Here is a 17,682-nt window from a genome sequence, read left to right on the forward strand (position 1 = left end):
CTAAATTCCATTTGCCATTTCTTCGTCCTCTTTCCCCAGCTGATCAAGGTCTTGCTGCACTTTCTGAACCTTCCTCACTGTCCACGATATTGCTGATTTTAGTGTCATCAGCAAACTTTTTTTAATGTATATAATTATTGAAAACAATTTCACTCTTGTACAAAAAACAAACCAAAAAAGTTATAAAAGTACAGAAAAGTAGAAATAATATTGTACTATTATGTTACAGTAACATTGTCAATGAACTGACTGCTATTCTTCAAGATAAAATTGTCTCATATTTACTAAACCCAAATTAGCATAAACTTAAATAAAATAGCATTAAATTAAATTACAATCCACTAAAATTAAATTACACTACACTGTACTATATTACATTACTCCACCCACTCCCCATACCTCCATCAAGTTATTATACCCATATTTACTAGGGTCCCCATGTTTACTACCATTTACAGCCCTAGTGGCTATATAAAGCCCCTAATCAGTACTGCTGACAGATCTGTATCTATGTAATGTAGAAAGGTCCGCCATGTCTTGTAAAATTGCCCTGTTCCATGGCACATCATACTTGTCAGGTAATCTTGAGGGACTTGCTCCATCACAAGTCTGTGCCACCCTGCAAGACCTGGAGGCTTTTGTGATATCCAATTCATTAGGATGTTCTTCCTTGCACAGTATGTAAGAATATTGAATAACCTCTTCCCGTGCTCACCCAAAGAAGGAAGATTCGGTAGTCCCAAAGGAAGAACACCAGATCCTCCCTAACTTCCATTCCCAGGATCCTCTCCAGTTCATTCACTATGTGGATCTTGTAACAGGACCAAAAGCAATGTGTAAGGGTGCCAATACTGTTGTTACATTTGGGACATTTTGGGGAGGATCCTTTCTTAAACTTTGCTAACTTCTCTGGTGCCATGTGGGTCCTGTGGAGGATCTTCAATTGCATCATTTGTGCTTTTTTTCCATATTGAAATTTTCATTACATTCCCCCATTTATCCTCCCATGTTTCCGATGAGATTTCTTCCCTTAACTCCTGACTGCAAATCTCTCCATATCTCCCAAGGTATTCCCTCTCTGCAGATGATATACAGCACTAACTGAGAGACCCCCCCATCAGAGCACTCTTCATCCTATACCCGACTTGCTGGGCTGGACAAAGAGCATGGTCGTCTTTTGTATATAATCGCTAACCTGGAAATACCGGAAAAGGTCCCTATTAGGAATCCTGTATTTCTGACCTAATTAACTGAAAGACATCAGGACCTCTCCCTCAAATAAATCTCCCAGACAGGAGATTCCTTTACCCTCCCATGCTCTGAAGCTGGAGTCCATTGACCCCAGTCTAAATCCTGGGGCTCCCACTAACTGGGTGAACAGCGTAGTCTTGAGCAAATTGCCCTCATCCTGCTGCATTATCCTCCATGCTCTTACTGTATTTATAATAATTGGACTTTCACAGTGGTCAACTACAGATCTCATCTTATCCATGAACGGTAAGTTGATGAGGGAACATCCTGCCTGTGAGGCCTCAACATTGAACCATATCAACTTTGAGTCATTGTACATCCATTTGTCTACATACAACAACAGGGCACCTATTTAGTATCTCTTCAGATGTAGGAGGTCCCCTCCCCCACATATCCTTCAGAAGTTGTGTCTAAGTAAATTTAATTAGGGGCACCTACGGCACCAAATAAATGATCCAAGTCATCCCTCCGCAGCACCTATTTGGATAACAGCAATGGGAGCATCCTCATAGGATATAATAACTGAAGAAGAAAATTCATTTTAATCAATGCTATATGGCCTAACCATGATGTGGGTAGTCGCTGCAAGTCCTGCTTTATTCTCTCAAACAGCTGCACAAGGTTAGCTCCGTACAGCTGCCAGACATAAGGGGTAATAAAAATTCCCAGACAGAGAAAACCTTTCTATGACCATCTAAAAGGAAACTCCATTCTGTCCCCCAGCTTCAGTATTTCTACCAATCCCCTCCACAGGTATGACTTCTGATTTTGTTAAATTTATTTTGTATCCTGAAGAAAAAAGCTGCGAGTGGAAAAAACACAGTGTTTATCAAATCTAAAGACTATTTCTACAAACACTACTAAAACTAAGAAACTTTCCACTACTCCTAACTCAACACCCTTCTCACTTTCCCCCCCCAATAGGGAGCATTCACTCCCAACCATCCTAGCACCATCCAGTTAAGGCTATGGCCCAAACCCAAACAATGGGGAAAAAAAACATATTAATGACACTCCTACAGGTTAACAATGGACACCTCCCTCCCACAACCTCTCAATCCCACACATCCTTCGATCAAAGGAGTAACCACCCTTCACCCAGCAAAACAGAACAATACAATAACTAATAGCCACCAAACAGATATAATATCAAACATACCGGATTAATTGCTTTTCCTTATAGTGCTGGAGTCGCACTAGGACCAGGTGGGGGCCTGGGCCAATCCGGACCTGCGCATTGTGATCCAGTGGGTCTGCTCCACTCACCTGACTCGACTCGATCTCCAGCTCCAGCAACTCCGGAAGCCATCTCTCTAGAAAAATCAGCCAGGTTTTCATCACCTTCGTGCTCCAGTAAACCCACAATCACTAGATTTTTTTTCCCCTCCAACCTTGATTTTCGAGGCCCTCTACTTGTTCCTGCAGGGCTTGAACCTGGCCTTCCAAGGTTCTGACCCGACCTTCGAAGCTCTCCGTCGCCACCTCAGAGGCCACGTCCTCTATTCACCGCTTCTACACGCTGATCCAAAACCTGGATCTCCTGCTTATGCTCTGTCAGCATGGCAATAATAGGTTCCAACACTCCCTCGACTTTTTTTTGTCATGGAGTTTTGCAAACTCAGTGAGTAAATGCTGTTGCTCCACTGAACGTAAGGGCACCGCCACGGGAGTTGAGGTAGAGGCTGCGGGTATACCCGACATACTAGAGGAGGGCCATGCCTGTTGCTCTCCCCTAGCTCCCTTTCCCTTGGATGTGTCAGATCTGTCAAATTTTAATTTAAAAGGGCTCTAAGTATTCTACTTGCTTTACATTGCAAACTTTCCTTAGGGGTGGCCATTTTGAATACCCGTCGTCTGCAAACTTACTAATCATTGCCTTATACGTTCTCATCCAAATCTTTGATATAGATAACAAACAGTAATGGGAGCCCAGCACCGTCCCCTGAGGCATTCTACTACGCACAGGCCTCTACTCCAACAAGCATCCTTCCACTATTACTCTCTGCTTCCTACCATCAAGCCAATTATATATCCAATTTGCCAGCTCCCCCTGGATTCCATGCAATCTAACCTTCCTGATCAGCCTACCATGTGGAACCTTATCGAAGACCTTACTGAAATCCATATGGACTACGTCTGCTGCCCTGCCCTCGTCAATGTTCCTGGTCACTTCATCAAAGAATTCTAGCAAATTTATGAGGGATGATCTCCCACACACAAAACCAGACTGACTACTCCTAATCAAACCCTGTCTTTCCAAATGTATGTCTTATCCCTCAGAATCTTCTCAAAAACTTACCCACCACAGATGTTAGGCATACTGGTCTATGGTTCCCAGGTTTTCTTTGAAGCCCTTAGTGAATAAGGACACAACATTTGCTACCCTCCAGTCTTCCAGGACCTCACCCATGGCTCACAATGAATCTGAAATATCAGCCTGGGCCCTTGCAATTTCTTCTCTAGCCTCTTGCATCTGCTTGAATATATCGGGTCAGGACCAGGAGCTTTATCCATCTTCATACATTCTAAGACATCCAACACCACCTATACTGTGATATGGACTGTCCCCAAGATATCACCACCAGCTTCCCAAGTTCCCAAGTTTTCATGTCTTTCTCCACAGTAAATGCAGGAGAAATATTCATTGAGGACCTCCTCCATCTCCTGTGGCTCTACACGTACATGTTCACTTTGGTCCTTGAGAGATCCTATTCTCTCTCTAGAGATTTTTCTTTAATATACTTAAAGATTCACCCTAATCTTTTCAGCCAAGGCTATCTTGTGCCCCCTTTTTGCCCTACTGATTTCCTTCAGTAAACTCTTGTATCCCCTATATACCTCCAGGAATTCCCTTGATCTCAGCTGCATCTACCTGAGTCATGCCTCCTCCTTTTTTCTGGTCAAAGCCTCAATGTGTCTTGTCGTCCAGGGTTCCATATTCCTGCCCATCTTGCCCTTCACCCTCTCAGGAACATTTTGACCTTGAACTCCCTTTGCCTGCAAACAAACTGTTCCAATCAACCCCTGTCTAATTCCATCAAAATTCACCTTGCCCCAGTTTAGAACTTGAACCTGTAGACCAGTTTTGTCCCTCTCCATAAATACTTTAAAATTAATGGAACTATGGTCACTGGTCCCAAAATGCTCCCTCACTGTCACCTCAGTCACCTGTCTTGCCCTATTTCGCAAGAGTAAGTCGGGTTTTGCCCCTTTCTGAATAGGACTATCTGCATACTACTTGAGGAAACTTTTCTGATCATACTTAACAAATTCCACCCCATCTAAGTCCTTAATGCTATGGCAGTCCCAATCTATGTGAGGAAAATTAAAATCCCCTACAACGTCAACCCTTTTGCTCCTGCAAGTCTCCCCAATCTCCCTGTATATTTGTTCCTGTAATTACCATCAATTATTTGGAGGCCTATAGTACAACTCTAACAATGTCACCATCCCTTCTTATTTCTTAGCTCCACTCAGAAATCCTCACTGGATGTTTCATCTCTGACTACTACTATGATACTCCTCTTAATCAAAGTGCAACTCCCCCTTTCCTCTTTCCACCACCTCTATCCCGCTTAAAGCACCTGTACCCTGGCACATTGAGCTTCCAGTCCTGTCCCTCCCTTAGCCATGTTTCTGTAATGGCTATAATATCCCAGTCCCACGTACCTATCCAGATACTGAGTTCACCAGTCTTACCTGTCAGCCCTCTTGCAGTCATAGTGCCACCAAACTGGCTACTTTTCTTTTTCCCTGAACAGCCATGCCCACCCCTGTATCCCCAAGTGTCCAAAACGGTATGCTTGTTCTTGAGGGGATGGCCATAGGGGATTCCTGCACTCTCTGCCAACTCCATTTGTCTTTCCTGGTGGTCATCCAGCTACTTTCTGTGTACACCTCAACTGTGACCACCTCACTAAATCTCGAATGATTGAGTGCTTCCAGCTCCTGTTCCCTAGCATTGCCTCCCAGGAGCTGTAGCTGGGTGCACTTCCCATGTATAGTCATCAGGGATGTTGGAAGTCTCCCTGAGCACCCACATCCTGCAGAGGAACGTGTGACTACCTTAATTGCCATCTCAACTGCTGTAAGACAAAAGAGGAAAGTTAAACCAACAAATATTCTGAATCCTTTTCCCAGGGTAGAAAAGTCAAATGTTACAGTGCAAGGCTTAAAGGTAAAAGGAGGAAAGTTTTTAAAGGAGACGTGTGAGGCAATGTTTTTCTACATAGTGTGGTAGGGTGCCTGGAGTGCAGTGCCATGGCAGAAGCAGATAGGATGGCAACATTTTAGAGGAATTTAGATACATGAACAGGCAGAGAATAGAGAGGTACAGACCATGTGCAGGAAGATGGGATTAGTTTAGAATGGCTCAGACATGGCGGGGGAGGAAAAGGACTGTTCCTGTGCTGTACTGTTCTGTGTTGTATCACCGGACCTCGGGGCCCCAGCTTGGAAGGGAGGGTATCCTGGGCAGGGCCTTAGAGAACGTGGTGCAGGTGGTGCTGATCACTGAGGCCTGTGTTCACGTAAAAATACATCCTGCATGAAGATAGTGCAATGAGTGCTACCCAACGCACGTGCGCTGTGGACCAGGTTCAAGGGTGCTCTGCTGGAGAGGCAAGTTAGGGAGGAAGAGAGAGAAAGGCTGAGACTGCAGAGTTGGGCAGTAGACAGTGGCTGTAAGGGGAGCAAGAAGATGGTGGTGAAGTCATGGAATAAAGAGGCAGAGCACAATACATGTGGGAATTGCTAATCCTCCAGTCATACTACTTTACAAAGGCAAATTTTGTGATTCATTTTGGACAAGATTTCTTCACAAATCCTACTCTTGAGCCTTCAAGGATGGTAAAACATGTCAATCAAAAAGGAATACAGGAAGATAATGATATTTCATTACTGGAAGTTACCAGTCTCTGTCGCGAATCATCCAGCTCAAATGTTTGTTTTACATTTGTGATTTTGGGTGGAAGCATGGAGTTGCTGCTCTAATAGATTTTGCCTGCTTCCAGCTAGTACTTTGTTGTGTGTAACTAAAACGTCAAATGAAAGGCCACTCTTTGGCACATCTGTCTTTGCAATGTATTTGTAGGTTGTACCAGTTCTTCCATCAGATACTGAAGCAGTTTTTGTCCATATGTAGCAAAACTTGGACAACATTCATGTTTGGGTGGTATGCAACACCTCAAAACTACCAGGCATTGACCATCTGTGCAAGAGAAACTACTCCTCTTTCCTTGATGTTGAATAACATTGCCATCATCAAATCTTCTTACATCTTGGGAATTAGCAGAAATTGAAATTGAGTCAGCATATAAATACTGTGGCTACAAGAATGGGTCAGAGGCTGGGAATTCTGTGGTGAGCAGTTTTGCTCCTGTCGCCTAATGCCTGTTCAGCATCTACAAGGCACAAGGAAGGAATGTAATGGAATATTATTCATTTCCCTGGATGTGTGCAGCACTGACAACACTCAAGATTAGAGTGGTGCTGGAAAAGCACAACAGATCAGGCACTATCCAAGGAGCAGGAAAACCGATGTTTTGGGTAAAAGCCCTTCATCAGGAACAATTGACAACACTCTGTCTGACTCTTGGGATGGCAAGACTGAATGGCTTAGAGCTATCTTCATTGGAGTTTAGAAAAATGAGGGGCAATCCCATAGAAACCTAAAATAATTCTAACAGGACTAGACAGGGTAAATGCAGGAAGAATGTTCCTGGTGATCCAGGTATCCAGAGCCAGGAGTCATTGTTTAAGGATAGAGGGTAGGCCATTTAAAATCATTACACCATAAAATGTAGGAGCAGAATTTGATCAGTTGGAGCCTGCTCTGCCATTCGATTATGGTTGATAATTCCCTTAGCCCAATCTCCTGCATTCTCCTTGTATCTCTTGATCCCCTTCCCAATCAGGAACCTATCCATCTCTGTCTTAAATACATTTGATGACTTGACCTACAGAGGTCTGAAATGAGGAGAAATTTCTTCAACCAATGTGTGGTGAACCTATGGAATTCTCCGCCAAAATGTGGTTGGGGCCATTGCACTGAATGTTTTCAAGAAGGCTACAGATGTCATTCATAGGGCTAAAGGGATTAAAAGATCCTGGGAGTGGGGAGGGGAGAAACAGGATGCTGAGTTGGATGATCAGCCATGATCCTATTGAATGGCAGATCAGGCTCAAAGGGTCAAATGGCTCCTATTTTCTATGTAACACTTGAAGCTTTATGTCACCCAAGGTAAAGCAATTGCTTGATGGCCATTCCTTCCATCGCCTTAAATATTCACTCCCTTCAGCACTGATGGACCATGGAATTCTGTGGTGAGCAGTGTGGGGTCATAAAATGTGGAAATAACACAGTAGGTCAGGCAGCATCCAAGGAGTAGGGGAGCCGATGTTTCGGACATAAGCCCTTCATCAGGAATGTGGAGGGGGGATGGGGTGCTGAGAGACAAAAGGGGGCGGGGTGGGGTTGGGAGAGGGTGCGGGAGGGGAAGGTGGGTGGGATGGTGATAGATGGATGCAGGTGGGAAGTGATTTTGATAGGCTGGAGGGAAGGAAGATGGTCAGGTAGGTCAGCTCATGAGGGTGGTGTGAAGTTGGAGGATTGGATTTGGGATGAGGTGGTGGGTGGGGAGATTTGGAATGTGCAATGTGGTTGTAGGGTCCCCCCCGCAGCGGAAGATCAAGCATCCTTCCTCCAGTTCGTGGGTGGCTTTGATTTGGTGGTGGAGGAGGGCCAGGATTTGCATGTGCTTCAGGGAGTGGGAGTGGGAGTTGAAGTGTTTGGTGAATGTGGACCAGAGATGTTCCTTGAGCCATTCCGCAAGTTGGCGCTCCCTGACGTAGAGGCAACCACATCTGGAGCAACAATGCAGTAAATAAGAAGGGAGGATGTGCAGGAAAATCTCTGGATCTGAAATAATCCTGTCGTGTTACTAACTATAAGATGCACTGTAGCATTTAAATAAGGCTCCTTCAACAGCATTTTCCAAAGTCATTACTGCTACTGCATAGAAGAAAAAGGGCAGCAGACACACAGGAGCACCAACTTCGTGGGCCAGTTAAGGATGGACAGCCAATACTAGTCTCTCCAGCGATGCCTGCGTCCAATGAAAGAATCAAAAATAATGTAATCTTGGCATGTTCTGGAACAATTCAGTTTTAAAAATTGAAATCAACCTCAATTTTTATAAAAAAAAAGGCCTTACGCAGCCTCCTGGACATTGACATTAGCAACACTGACCATGTGCTTCTTTGAAATCTGTTCTTTTACCACAGATCAGTATTGCCAATTATTTTTTAATAGATTCTCTTCTTTGGAATCACTTGAAGACAATATTGATAGTAGTGTGGAGATTGCTGGCAGTTGAAATGACTCTATAGTTTGCTGAGTGGGATTTAGGTTTGTTCTTCTGTACTATACCTGTTCAACGGATATGTTGACAGCGCCATCTTGTGATAGTTTTTGATGGTTTTTTTTCTATTCCTCAAATAGATTTCCTGTCACTGTTTTGTCTGTTATTTTGATTGGAGGGGATTGCAGGGCTGCATTGTGGCAAGAAAGGAAAGGAACAGATTTCATGTGCTGGAAACTCCCATGACTACGCAGAAATGCAAAGTTATGTTCGTGGTTTGAACCCTGTTGTACTGTATGATGGAGAATCTGAGAATAAATATAAATTATGCTTCAGTTGTCTAAGTCTTAACGTCTGGAGTTCCCTCTCTACACCCTTTCTTCACTTTTCCATCTCACTTTGGCCTTTGAATGTTCTTGATATTTACCTCTTTGTTTAAGCTTTGAGTAAACTGACTGAACTGTTTATGTTGCTCTGCTATTTTCTTTAATAAAGCTTCTGTGAAGTGCTTTGGGACTTCCTTTATAATTTAAAGGTGCCATATTAATATAACAATGGTACATGAAAATATAGTTAAGTTAAGAAATTAAAGACTAGCAGTGTACAATTTGTACAGAACTGCATTTTTCTATGATAGTTAGTTAGTCTGGTTGACCATATACTATAGGTGTAACTTCTGTTTGTGTTGGTCTTGGCTAAGCAAGTAATAGTTTTCTTGGGTCAAGTGCCAAGATTTGAATACAGTTACTATGTTTCCTCTTTATAATGACTACAATTAAAAATAAAAATGACTATGTAGCAATTTGGTATTCTGAAGTCATCAAAGGTACTATATAAATTAGTTGTTTCTTGACCTTGGTAAACAGCATGAGGTTTAGTTTGCAAGGTTTGAGATTTCTAATCAAGCAGGTGTAGCTTTTCGAAATGGAGAAGTCTGCTATATCTCTGCAATCTACAAAGAATACACTTATTTTTATTGCACTTGAGCTGTTTGCAAGGCACACTGGTAATGCTAGTTATCTTAAATAATTTATCTGGAAAAGCCTAGCATTGTGACTTTTACCGTGCCATCAAAAGTACCAGATTAAGTTTGACTACACTATCCCATTTCAGTTTTAGTGCTAATTCTCCTGCCAGCAGAGTAGTCCAAATTTTACTGCACTTGCACATTTTTTCCATCTCTACTTGGACAAAATCTTTGAGTTTTGCTGTTTGTTTTTCAGCATGTATACATGTTATTTGTAGCCCTTAATGCTTCTCTTGGAGTATTCACATTTGACAGGTCACCAGCATTGGATAACTTATTGTTCAAAATAGTCATTACAGACTGTGGTAAAGAGCATTGCAATCCAGATGGGAGTGAACAGTGAGAGCCTGTTTCCTCAGATGAAATTGCTAGCACGAGGGGACATCGTTTTTAAATTGAGGGTTGATAGATATAGAACAGATGTCACAGATAGGTTCTTTACTCAGAGTGGTAAGGGATAACCATATAGATGATAATGGAATAGTGTACGTTAGATAGATTTCAGATTGCGCTGACTTGTGAAACCAATGTCGAAGGCTGAAGGGCCTATACTGCGCTGTAATGTTAGATGTTCTATGCCTGAAGAGTTGCACCAAATGATCAATTCTGGTTTGTAACTATGTCAGAAGAAAAGTTGGGATGGAGTTAGCCTCTCTCTCATTTACCTCACTGCTTGTATTGAGTAAATGTTTAGAAAATTATGTGAAGTGTGCCTGGGAGTCAATATCCTTCTGGAAAATGAAGATATGCTTATGGGTGGTATCATTTTATGAATTGCAGAAACTAATCTTGTAAAAATTAAGCACAATGAGAACAAGTAAAAATGTGGGGAGAGTCCTTACTGTTTTAATGAGGGACAGAAAGTAGAGATGCTGGGAATGTAATCCATGTCACTAGGGTATTGGCTGTGGTCCAATAGTTTGATCATGTATATGCAATAGGATGCTGCGCAGTACGTGGGCAGCACAAAAAGCTAGAGAAAAGGCAAATAGGAGTTTTTTTGGGGGTGAGATAATAGGGGAAAAATGAGAGGAGGATTATTTAGAAAAAAAAATTTAAAGCAGAATTCTTGAGTACCTCTTTTGCAAAATTAAATGATTTAAGAACCAATCCAATAAGCGCCATGTGCTTACATTCTACCTAAGCCTATAAATTGCTGTTAAATTGGTTAGTCAAACCCAAAAGTTAATATATCAATTTTGTTTTTCAGAAGATTTTGTACATATGGCAGTTTTTCATCGAAAATGTTTTTCAACTTTGAACAGTGTCCCCAACTCCTGTCCTGTGAGTCCACGTGGTGCCGGCTCCTCTGGTTACCGGTTTGGACGCAACATCACCAGAGACCTCCAGCTAGCAGCAGCGTTTGCAGAAAAAGCAGCATCTGAGCAACAGGCAGAAACATCTGGTGGTGACAGCCCTAAGGTTTGGAAATGTGTTAAGCTTATAAACTCAGACATTTATAGCACTGCAGGACGCCATGCACTCCATCATATCCATGGCTACACTAATCCCATTTTCCAACGTTTGGCTCGTTGCCCTGGAGGCTATGATAACGCAAGTGACTATCTAAATACTGCTTAAATGTTGGAGTTTCTGACTCAGCTATCCATTCAGGCAGTGAGTTCTAGACTTCCACTACCCTCTGAGTGAGACAAAATTCTCCTCCACTCCCCTCTTCGCCTTCTTTCTCTTATCTTAAATCTGTGCCCTTCATTATTGATTCTTAACTTGTTATATCCACCCTTTCTTTGTCCCTCAATATAATTGACCTCTATATCAGGTCATCTCAGCAACATTCGCTGCTCCATGGAAGATAACTCCAGCTTATCTATTATTTCCTCACAGCTCAGATCCTCCAGCCCAAGGAATGTCCTGGTAAATCATCTTTGCAATCTCTCTAGTGCTATCAAACTTTTCCTATGACATGGTGATCAGAATTGCATGCAGTTATGGCCTAACCAGCATTTTATATAGTTCCAGCATAACCACCTTGCTCTTTCATTCAATTCATCAACTAATAAGAGAAAGTATCCTGTAGGCCTTTCTAACCACCTTACCTACCTGGCTTGCTGCCGACAGGGATCTGTGAATGTGCACCACCAAGGTCCCTCTGATCTTCAAGAATTTCCGGGTTCTTCACGCAGTACGTGTAATCCCTTATTATATCTACCAAGTATACTACTTCTGGTTGAATTCCAGTTGAGTTTGATTTATTGTTGTCAACTGTTCTGAGATACAGTACACAGTGCTGTTTTATGTGCTTTACAGGCAGATTGTACCATACAAAGTTTATCAGGTTAATAGGACAGAGTGCAGAATACAGTATTACAGCTGCAGAGAAGATCAGAATCAACATTTGAGAGATCCGTTCAAAAGTCTGATAACCGCAGGGAAGAAACTGTTCTTGAATCAGCTCACATGTATTCAGACTTCTTTATCTTCTGCCTGACGGAAGAGGGTGGGAGAGTGTATTACTGGGATGGGAGGGGCCTTTGTGTTGGTTGCTTCCCTGAGGTATGGATGAAGTCGGCGGTTGGAAGGCTGGTTTGTGTGATGGACTGGACTATGTTAACTACTGTATGTAGTTTCTTGCATCTCGGGAAGAGCAACTGCCATATCATGCTGATACACCCAGAGAGGATGCTTTTTATGGTACATCTATAAAAATTGGTGAGTGTCTTTGTACATGCTAAATTCCCTCAGCCTCCTAAGGAAGTAGAGGGCTCGTTATCCTTTACTGACTGTTGCCAGGACAGACTGTTAGTGATCATCACTCCCAGGAAATTGACGCTCTCAACCACCTCCACCTCTGCACCATTGCAGACAGGGGCATACCCTCCACTCTGCTTCCTGAAGTCAATGACTAGCTCCTTTGTTTTGATGATGTTGGTGGAGAGATTATTGTCTTTACACTGTGCCACTGTGCATTTCATTTCTTTCCTGTAATCTTTCTTGTTGTTTGAGGTCCAACCTATATTGGTGGTGATAACTCTGAACTTGTAAATGGAGTTGGGTTGGAATTTGGCCACTCAGCCATGAGTGTAAAAGAAGTATAATAGGGGGCTAATTATGCAAACCTACGGGGCACCAGTCTTGAAGATTATGGTGGAGGTGGTGTTATTGCCTGTTTCCATTGAGTGTGGTCTATGGGTCAGGAAGTTGAGGACCCAGTTATAGTGGGGAGCCATGATCTAGGTCTCAGAGTTTAGAGATGAGTTTGTTTGGAATTATGGTGTTGAAGATGGAGCTGTAGTCAATTTGTAGGATCCTGATGTAAGTATCCTTTAATCCAGATGTTCCGGGGACGAATGCAGGGCCAGGAAGATGGGCCTGTTGCACTCATAGGCAAATTGCAAAGGATTAAGGCAATTTAGTAAGCTGGAGTTGATATGAGTCATGACTAACCTCTTGAAGTTCTTAATTATGGAGGTCAGAGCTACTGAGCAGTAATCATTGAGGCACACCACAAAATTTTACTTTGGCTCCAGGATGATTGTGGTCTTTGTGAAGAAAGTAGGGGACTTCAGATGGTAATAAGGAGAAGTTAAAAATGTCTGCAAGTCCTCCTACCAGGTGGTCCACACAGGATCTAAGTGCACGTCTGGGGATTCTGTCTGGGTCAATTGCTTTCTGTGGATTCACTCTCAAGAAGGCTGATCTAATGTCTGCAGTGGGGATTGTGGATGGAGGTGCATCCAAGACTGTTGGGATGGTGAACATTTCACTGACCTTCTGTTCAAAGCGAGCGTAGAATGCATTGAGCCCATCAGGGAGGGACGTATTGTTGCCCATGATTCTGTTTGACTTCATATTATAGCCAGTTATGTCATATAAGCTTCCCCACAACTGATGGGTATCATGTGGTTAGTCTGAATCTCAAGCTTAGTTTGGTATTGTCTCTTAGCACCATTAGCCTTATGAAAGTCATACCTGGATTTCCTGTATAGGTCAAGGTCACCCAACTTGAATGTCTCAGTAGGGAATGGATCTCCAGGTTCATCAATTGCTTTCATTTGGGGAATATTCGGATTAACTTCTTCTGCAGGTAGACATCTACGCACTTACTAATGAAGCCGTGACATGAGTGACATGTTCGCTTGTGTTGGCTGCTAAGTTCTTGAATATGGACTAGTCCACTAATTCTAAGCAGTCCCGTACAAACTCTTCTGTTGCCTCAGACCAGTATTGCACTCCCTTCTGTACCGGGTCCTCATGCTTCAATTCTTGCTTGTAAGCTGGGAGGAGAAGTACAGCATTGTGATCTATTTTTCCACTGCTGTGCCCGCGTGACCAGTCTATTAATCTCCTCCTGCAGTTTAGGGTTATCCTCCTCACTATCTCCCACCCTCCCGTTTTTTTTTGTGTCATCTGCGAACTTCTTGATCATACCCCCAACATTTAAGTGTAAATCATAAATGTACACTGCGCTGTAATGTTCTATGTTCTCCGTACACCACAAAGGTCCCAGTACTGAACCCTGCATAACCCCACTGGAAACAGATTTGTATTTTAAAAACATCCCTCTACCATCACTCTTTGCTTCTTGACTGTCAGCCAATTTTGAATCCAATGTGCCATTGTGCTTTGGTTCCCATGGACTCTTATTTTCTTAACCAGTCTGTTGTGATGGACCTTACAAAAGCCTTGCTAAGTCAGTGTAGGACCTACCAAATGCATTACCCTCATCACAAAAATAGAAAGTGCTTGTGAAACTTAGCAGGTCTGGCAGCAATTCATGGTGACTATCCTGGATTAATCCATCTCTTGGCAAGTGCACATATATTGTTGTCTTTGGACTTCTTTATACTAGCTTCTTATTACTGAAATTAAACTTACTGGCCTATCTATCCCTCCCTCCCTTTATTTTAACAATGGGACAACATTAGTCCTCCAGTTGTCTGGCACCTCACCTGTGGTTAGAGAGGATTTGAAAATTACAGCCAGGGGCCCTGATATCTTCTGCATTGATTCTCTAAACAGTCTGGGATACAATTTATCTGGGCTTGCAGGTGTATTCACCTGTCCACTACTGCTAAATCTTCGATAACTTCATCTCTCTACATTTTAAGTTATTCTAATATTTCATAGGTATCGATATCAGAGTGGAAGACTATGTTGTTTTTTCTATTGTGAAGATTGACACAAAGTATTCATTGAGGACTGTACCCATGTCTTCCAGGTCTACGTGCATTCGCTGTGGTTTCCAATACAAGTGAAGCTCACATTTCTGAGGTGTACTTCCCCTCTCCCTTTCCTTGCCTCTTTGCTGCTGAAGTTTATGACCATTCTGGTCTCAGCAGCTCTTTTATTATCTTGTCTGAATTATTTGAGTTTTCAGAGGTCACTGTTATTGATTTTAGACAACAAGTATTACTGCTAGCAAAAATGCTGGATGTTGATGTTAGTCCAGAGTGGCAACTCCTTCTGTTTAACCTGCTGCTATTCACCCCATTTTGGGGATATAGTACCCAAATACTTACATCATAAACTGCTCCATTTGACACCAGGTATCTCAGCATAGACTGAAGATCAAAATGCATCATCCTGGTCCATGTGGTCTGTCTTCTGTGGAAACAAGTATGAAAATTGAATTCTAAGCACCTTAGTGTAGTATCAAGTGTATGGTGCTAGAAAAGCACAGCAGGTCTGACAGCATCAGAGGAGCAGGAGAATCGACGTTGTGGGAATAAACCCCTTTTCCTGATGAAGGGTTTATGCCTGAAATATCAATTCTCTTGCTCCTTGGATGCTGCCTTTATAATCCACACCTGTATTCTGTGTTATGTTATACCCAGATTTATCTAATATTAATGAAAATAATTAAATTTCATGAAAAATGTTTACCTTTTCTGCGTGTATCAGACTTTTTGTTAATTTTCTCTCTCGCTCTTTTTGACCAGGATGATTCAAAGCCCCCATATTCCTACGCACAGCTGATTGTACAGGCCATATCTTCTGCTCAGGACAAACAGCTAACACTAAGTGGCATCTACGCACACATCACAAAGCATTATCCTTACTACAGGACAGCTGACAAAGGATGGCAGGTGGGTGAATCCTCAGTGACATTGTGGAGGAAATTATTTGATAATTTACCTAGTGACACCATGAATGATAAATTTACCAGATTATCCAAGCTTCAGGATTGTCTTATGCTCATTAAATGCTTATCTTTTACAATTTAATTGTAGTTTGATTAAATAATGACTTGTATTAATGGACGTTATTTAAATCTTGTTGAACTAGTAGTCCTTTTCTTAAAACCCAATTCAATTTCAATTAACATGAAAGATTATGTATCCTGTTAATGAGAAGACTGCTTCCTTGTTCTGGATTCCTCCACCAGAGAGAAGAGTTTTCTTTTACATTTAGCCGATCAAATTATTTTGTTGTTTTAAACAGCTCAGAGATTGCTGCTCAATCTACTCTGTTTAAGGAATGTAAGCCAGGTTTTTGCTACAGTCTTCTTAATTTGGACTGATACAGCCCTGGTATTGTGCTGAATCTGCTATATTGCTTCCATAACGAAAGTGTTTTCCTTAAGTTGCCTAGAATCTAGGCACTATTGTAGTTCTCTTTTTTCTTTTCGCTTCCATCTTTAATTTTGTAGACTCCTTGAAACAAAGAATTTCAATGATTTCACCATCTCAATAACCATTTTGTGCCGGTGCACAATGTTTTCGTGACTTATATGTTCAGGGACACTCACCTTGCTTCACTACAGTTCCTGGTTTCTCACCATTTAGAAGATGCTTTGTCTTGCCTTTCTTTAATCCAAAATGGATGACCCTCTTTTCTGCATTGAGCTCTATTTGAGTAATTTGCTCATCATTTAAAATTGTTTCTGTTAGTCCTGCTTCTCTCTGGCATTTCTTATTCCTGTATTTAAATTTGGATGTGCGGGTCTGTATTTCTCTTTCCAAGTCATTGTAAAATATGGTGAAACGTAAGACTCCAGTACAAATCTGTAGGGAACATTACTTGTTAGATTCCATCCAGTTAAAGTTATTTTTGTCCGTATTGGAGTTGACAAGCATTCTTTATCTGAAATCAGTTTAAAAAAGAGATAATGAGTTGAAGAAATTACACAAAATTATAATGATCTGCTTAAAATAATGATAAAAACAGATTTGATAATTTGCAAAAATTCAAAGTCTTTGAAACAGGTGCGATGGGCTGGGGTAGAACTGAACGATGTACAGTGGGCTAAGTGGCCGCCTTCTGTGCGATATCATTTCTGACTAAAGGTGTGTTATCAAAAATATTTATAATATGATTGGACAAAATGTCTGAACCATCTGGGAAGAATGCTTTTCGAAGCTATGGGCATTGGCTAGAGTAGTAACAATGTTATATTTGCAAAGAATGAGCCATTTTAATGGAAAGATAAAGTCTCTAGCACTTTCAGGAAGATGTCACCTGATCTAGTTAATGGGTGTAAAAATTAATTTTGAAAACACTGTCAAAAGAGAACTAGCAGTGGAAAGCTGCCCCTCTTTTTCTCTGAGATCCCTAACTTCAAAGTATGTTATAGAGTCATAGGTAGGTACAGCACAGAAACAGGCCCTTCGGTCCAATTCGCCCATGCTGACCAGGTTTCCTAAATTAATCTAGTCCCATTTTCCAGCATTTAGCCCGTATCCCTCTAAAACCTTCCTATTCATATACTCCTTCAGATACCTTTTTAAATGTTATAATTGTACCAGGCTCTACCTCTTCCTCTGGAAGCTCATTCTATACAGGCACCACTCTCTGTGTGTAAAAGTTGCTCGCAGGTCCCTTTTAAATTTTTACCCTCTCACTTTATACCTATGCCTTCTAGTTTTGGACTCCCTACCGCAGGGAACAAGACCTTGTCTATTTATCCAATCCATGCCCCTCATGATTTTATAAACCTCTATAAGATCACCCGTCAGCCTCCAACAGTCCAGGGAAAACAGCCCCAGCCTGTTCAGGCTCTCCCTGTAGCTCATACCTAATAAATGCAAGCATACCAAACACTGCCTTCACTATCCTATCTACCTGCAACTCCACTTTCAAGGA

At 41.9% G+C, this 17,682-nt stretch overlaps 1 protein-coding gene across 1 annotated transcript in view; it reads left to right on the forward strand.

Annotated features, from left to right (window-relative positions):
• foxk1 (forkhead box K1) overlaps window positions 1-17,682 on the forward strand; it is a 133,754-nt gene that overhangs the window by 71,704 nt on the left and 44,368 nt on the right. The window contains exons 3-4 of the mRNA XM_060840825.1: window positions 10,905-11,061; window positions 15,540-15,686. Of these exons, the coding sequence (XP_060696808.1) occupies window positions 10,905-11,061; window positions 15,540-15,686 (304 nt within the window). The remainder of the gene's footprint in view (window positions 1-10,904; window positions 11,062-15,539; window positions 15,687-17,682) is intronic.

Source organism: Hemiscyllium ocellatum, chromosome 20, assembly GCF_020745735.1.
Source record: "Hemiscyllium ocellatum isolate sHemOce1 chromosome 20, sHemOce1.pat.X.cur, whole genome shotgun sequence".
In the NCBI taxonomy this organism is placed as follows: Eukaryota; Metazoa; Chordata; class Chondrichthyes; order Orectolobiformes; family Hemiscylliidae; genus Hemiscyllium; species Hemiscyllium ocellatum.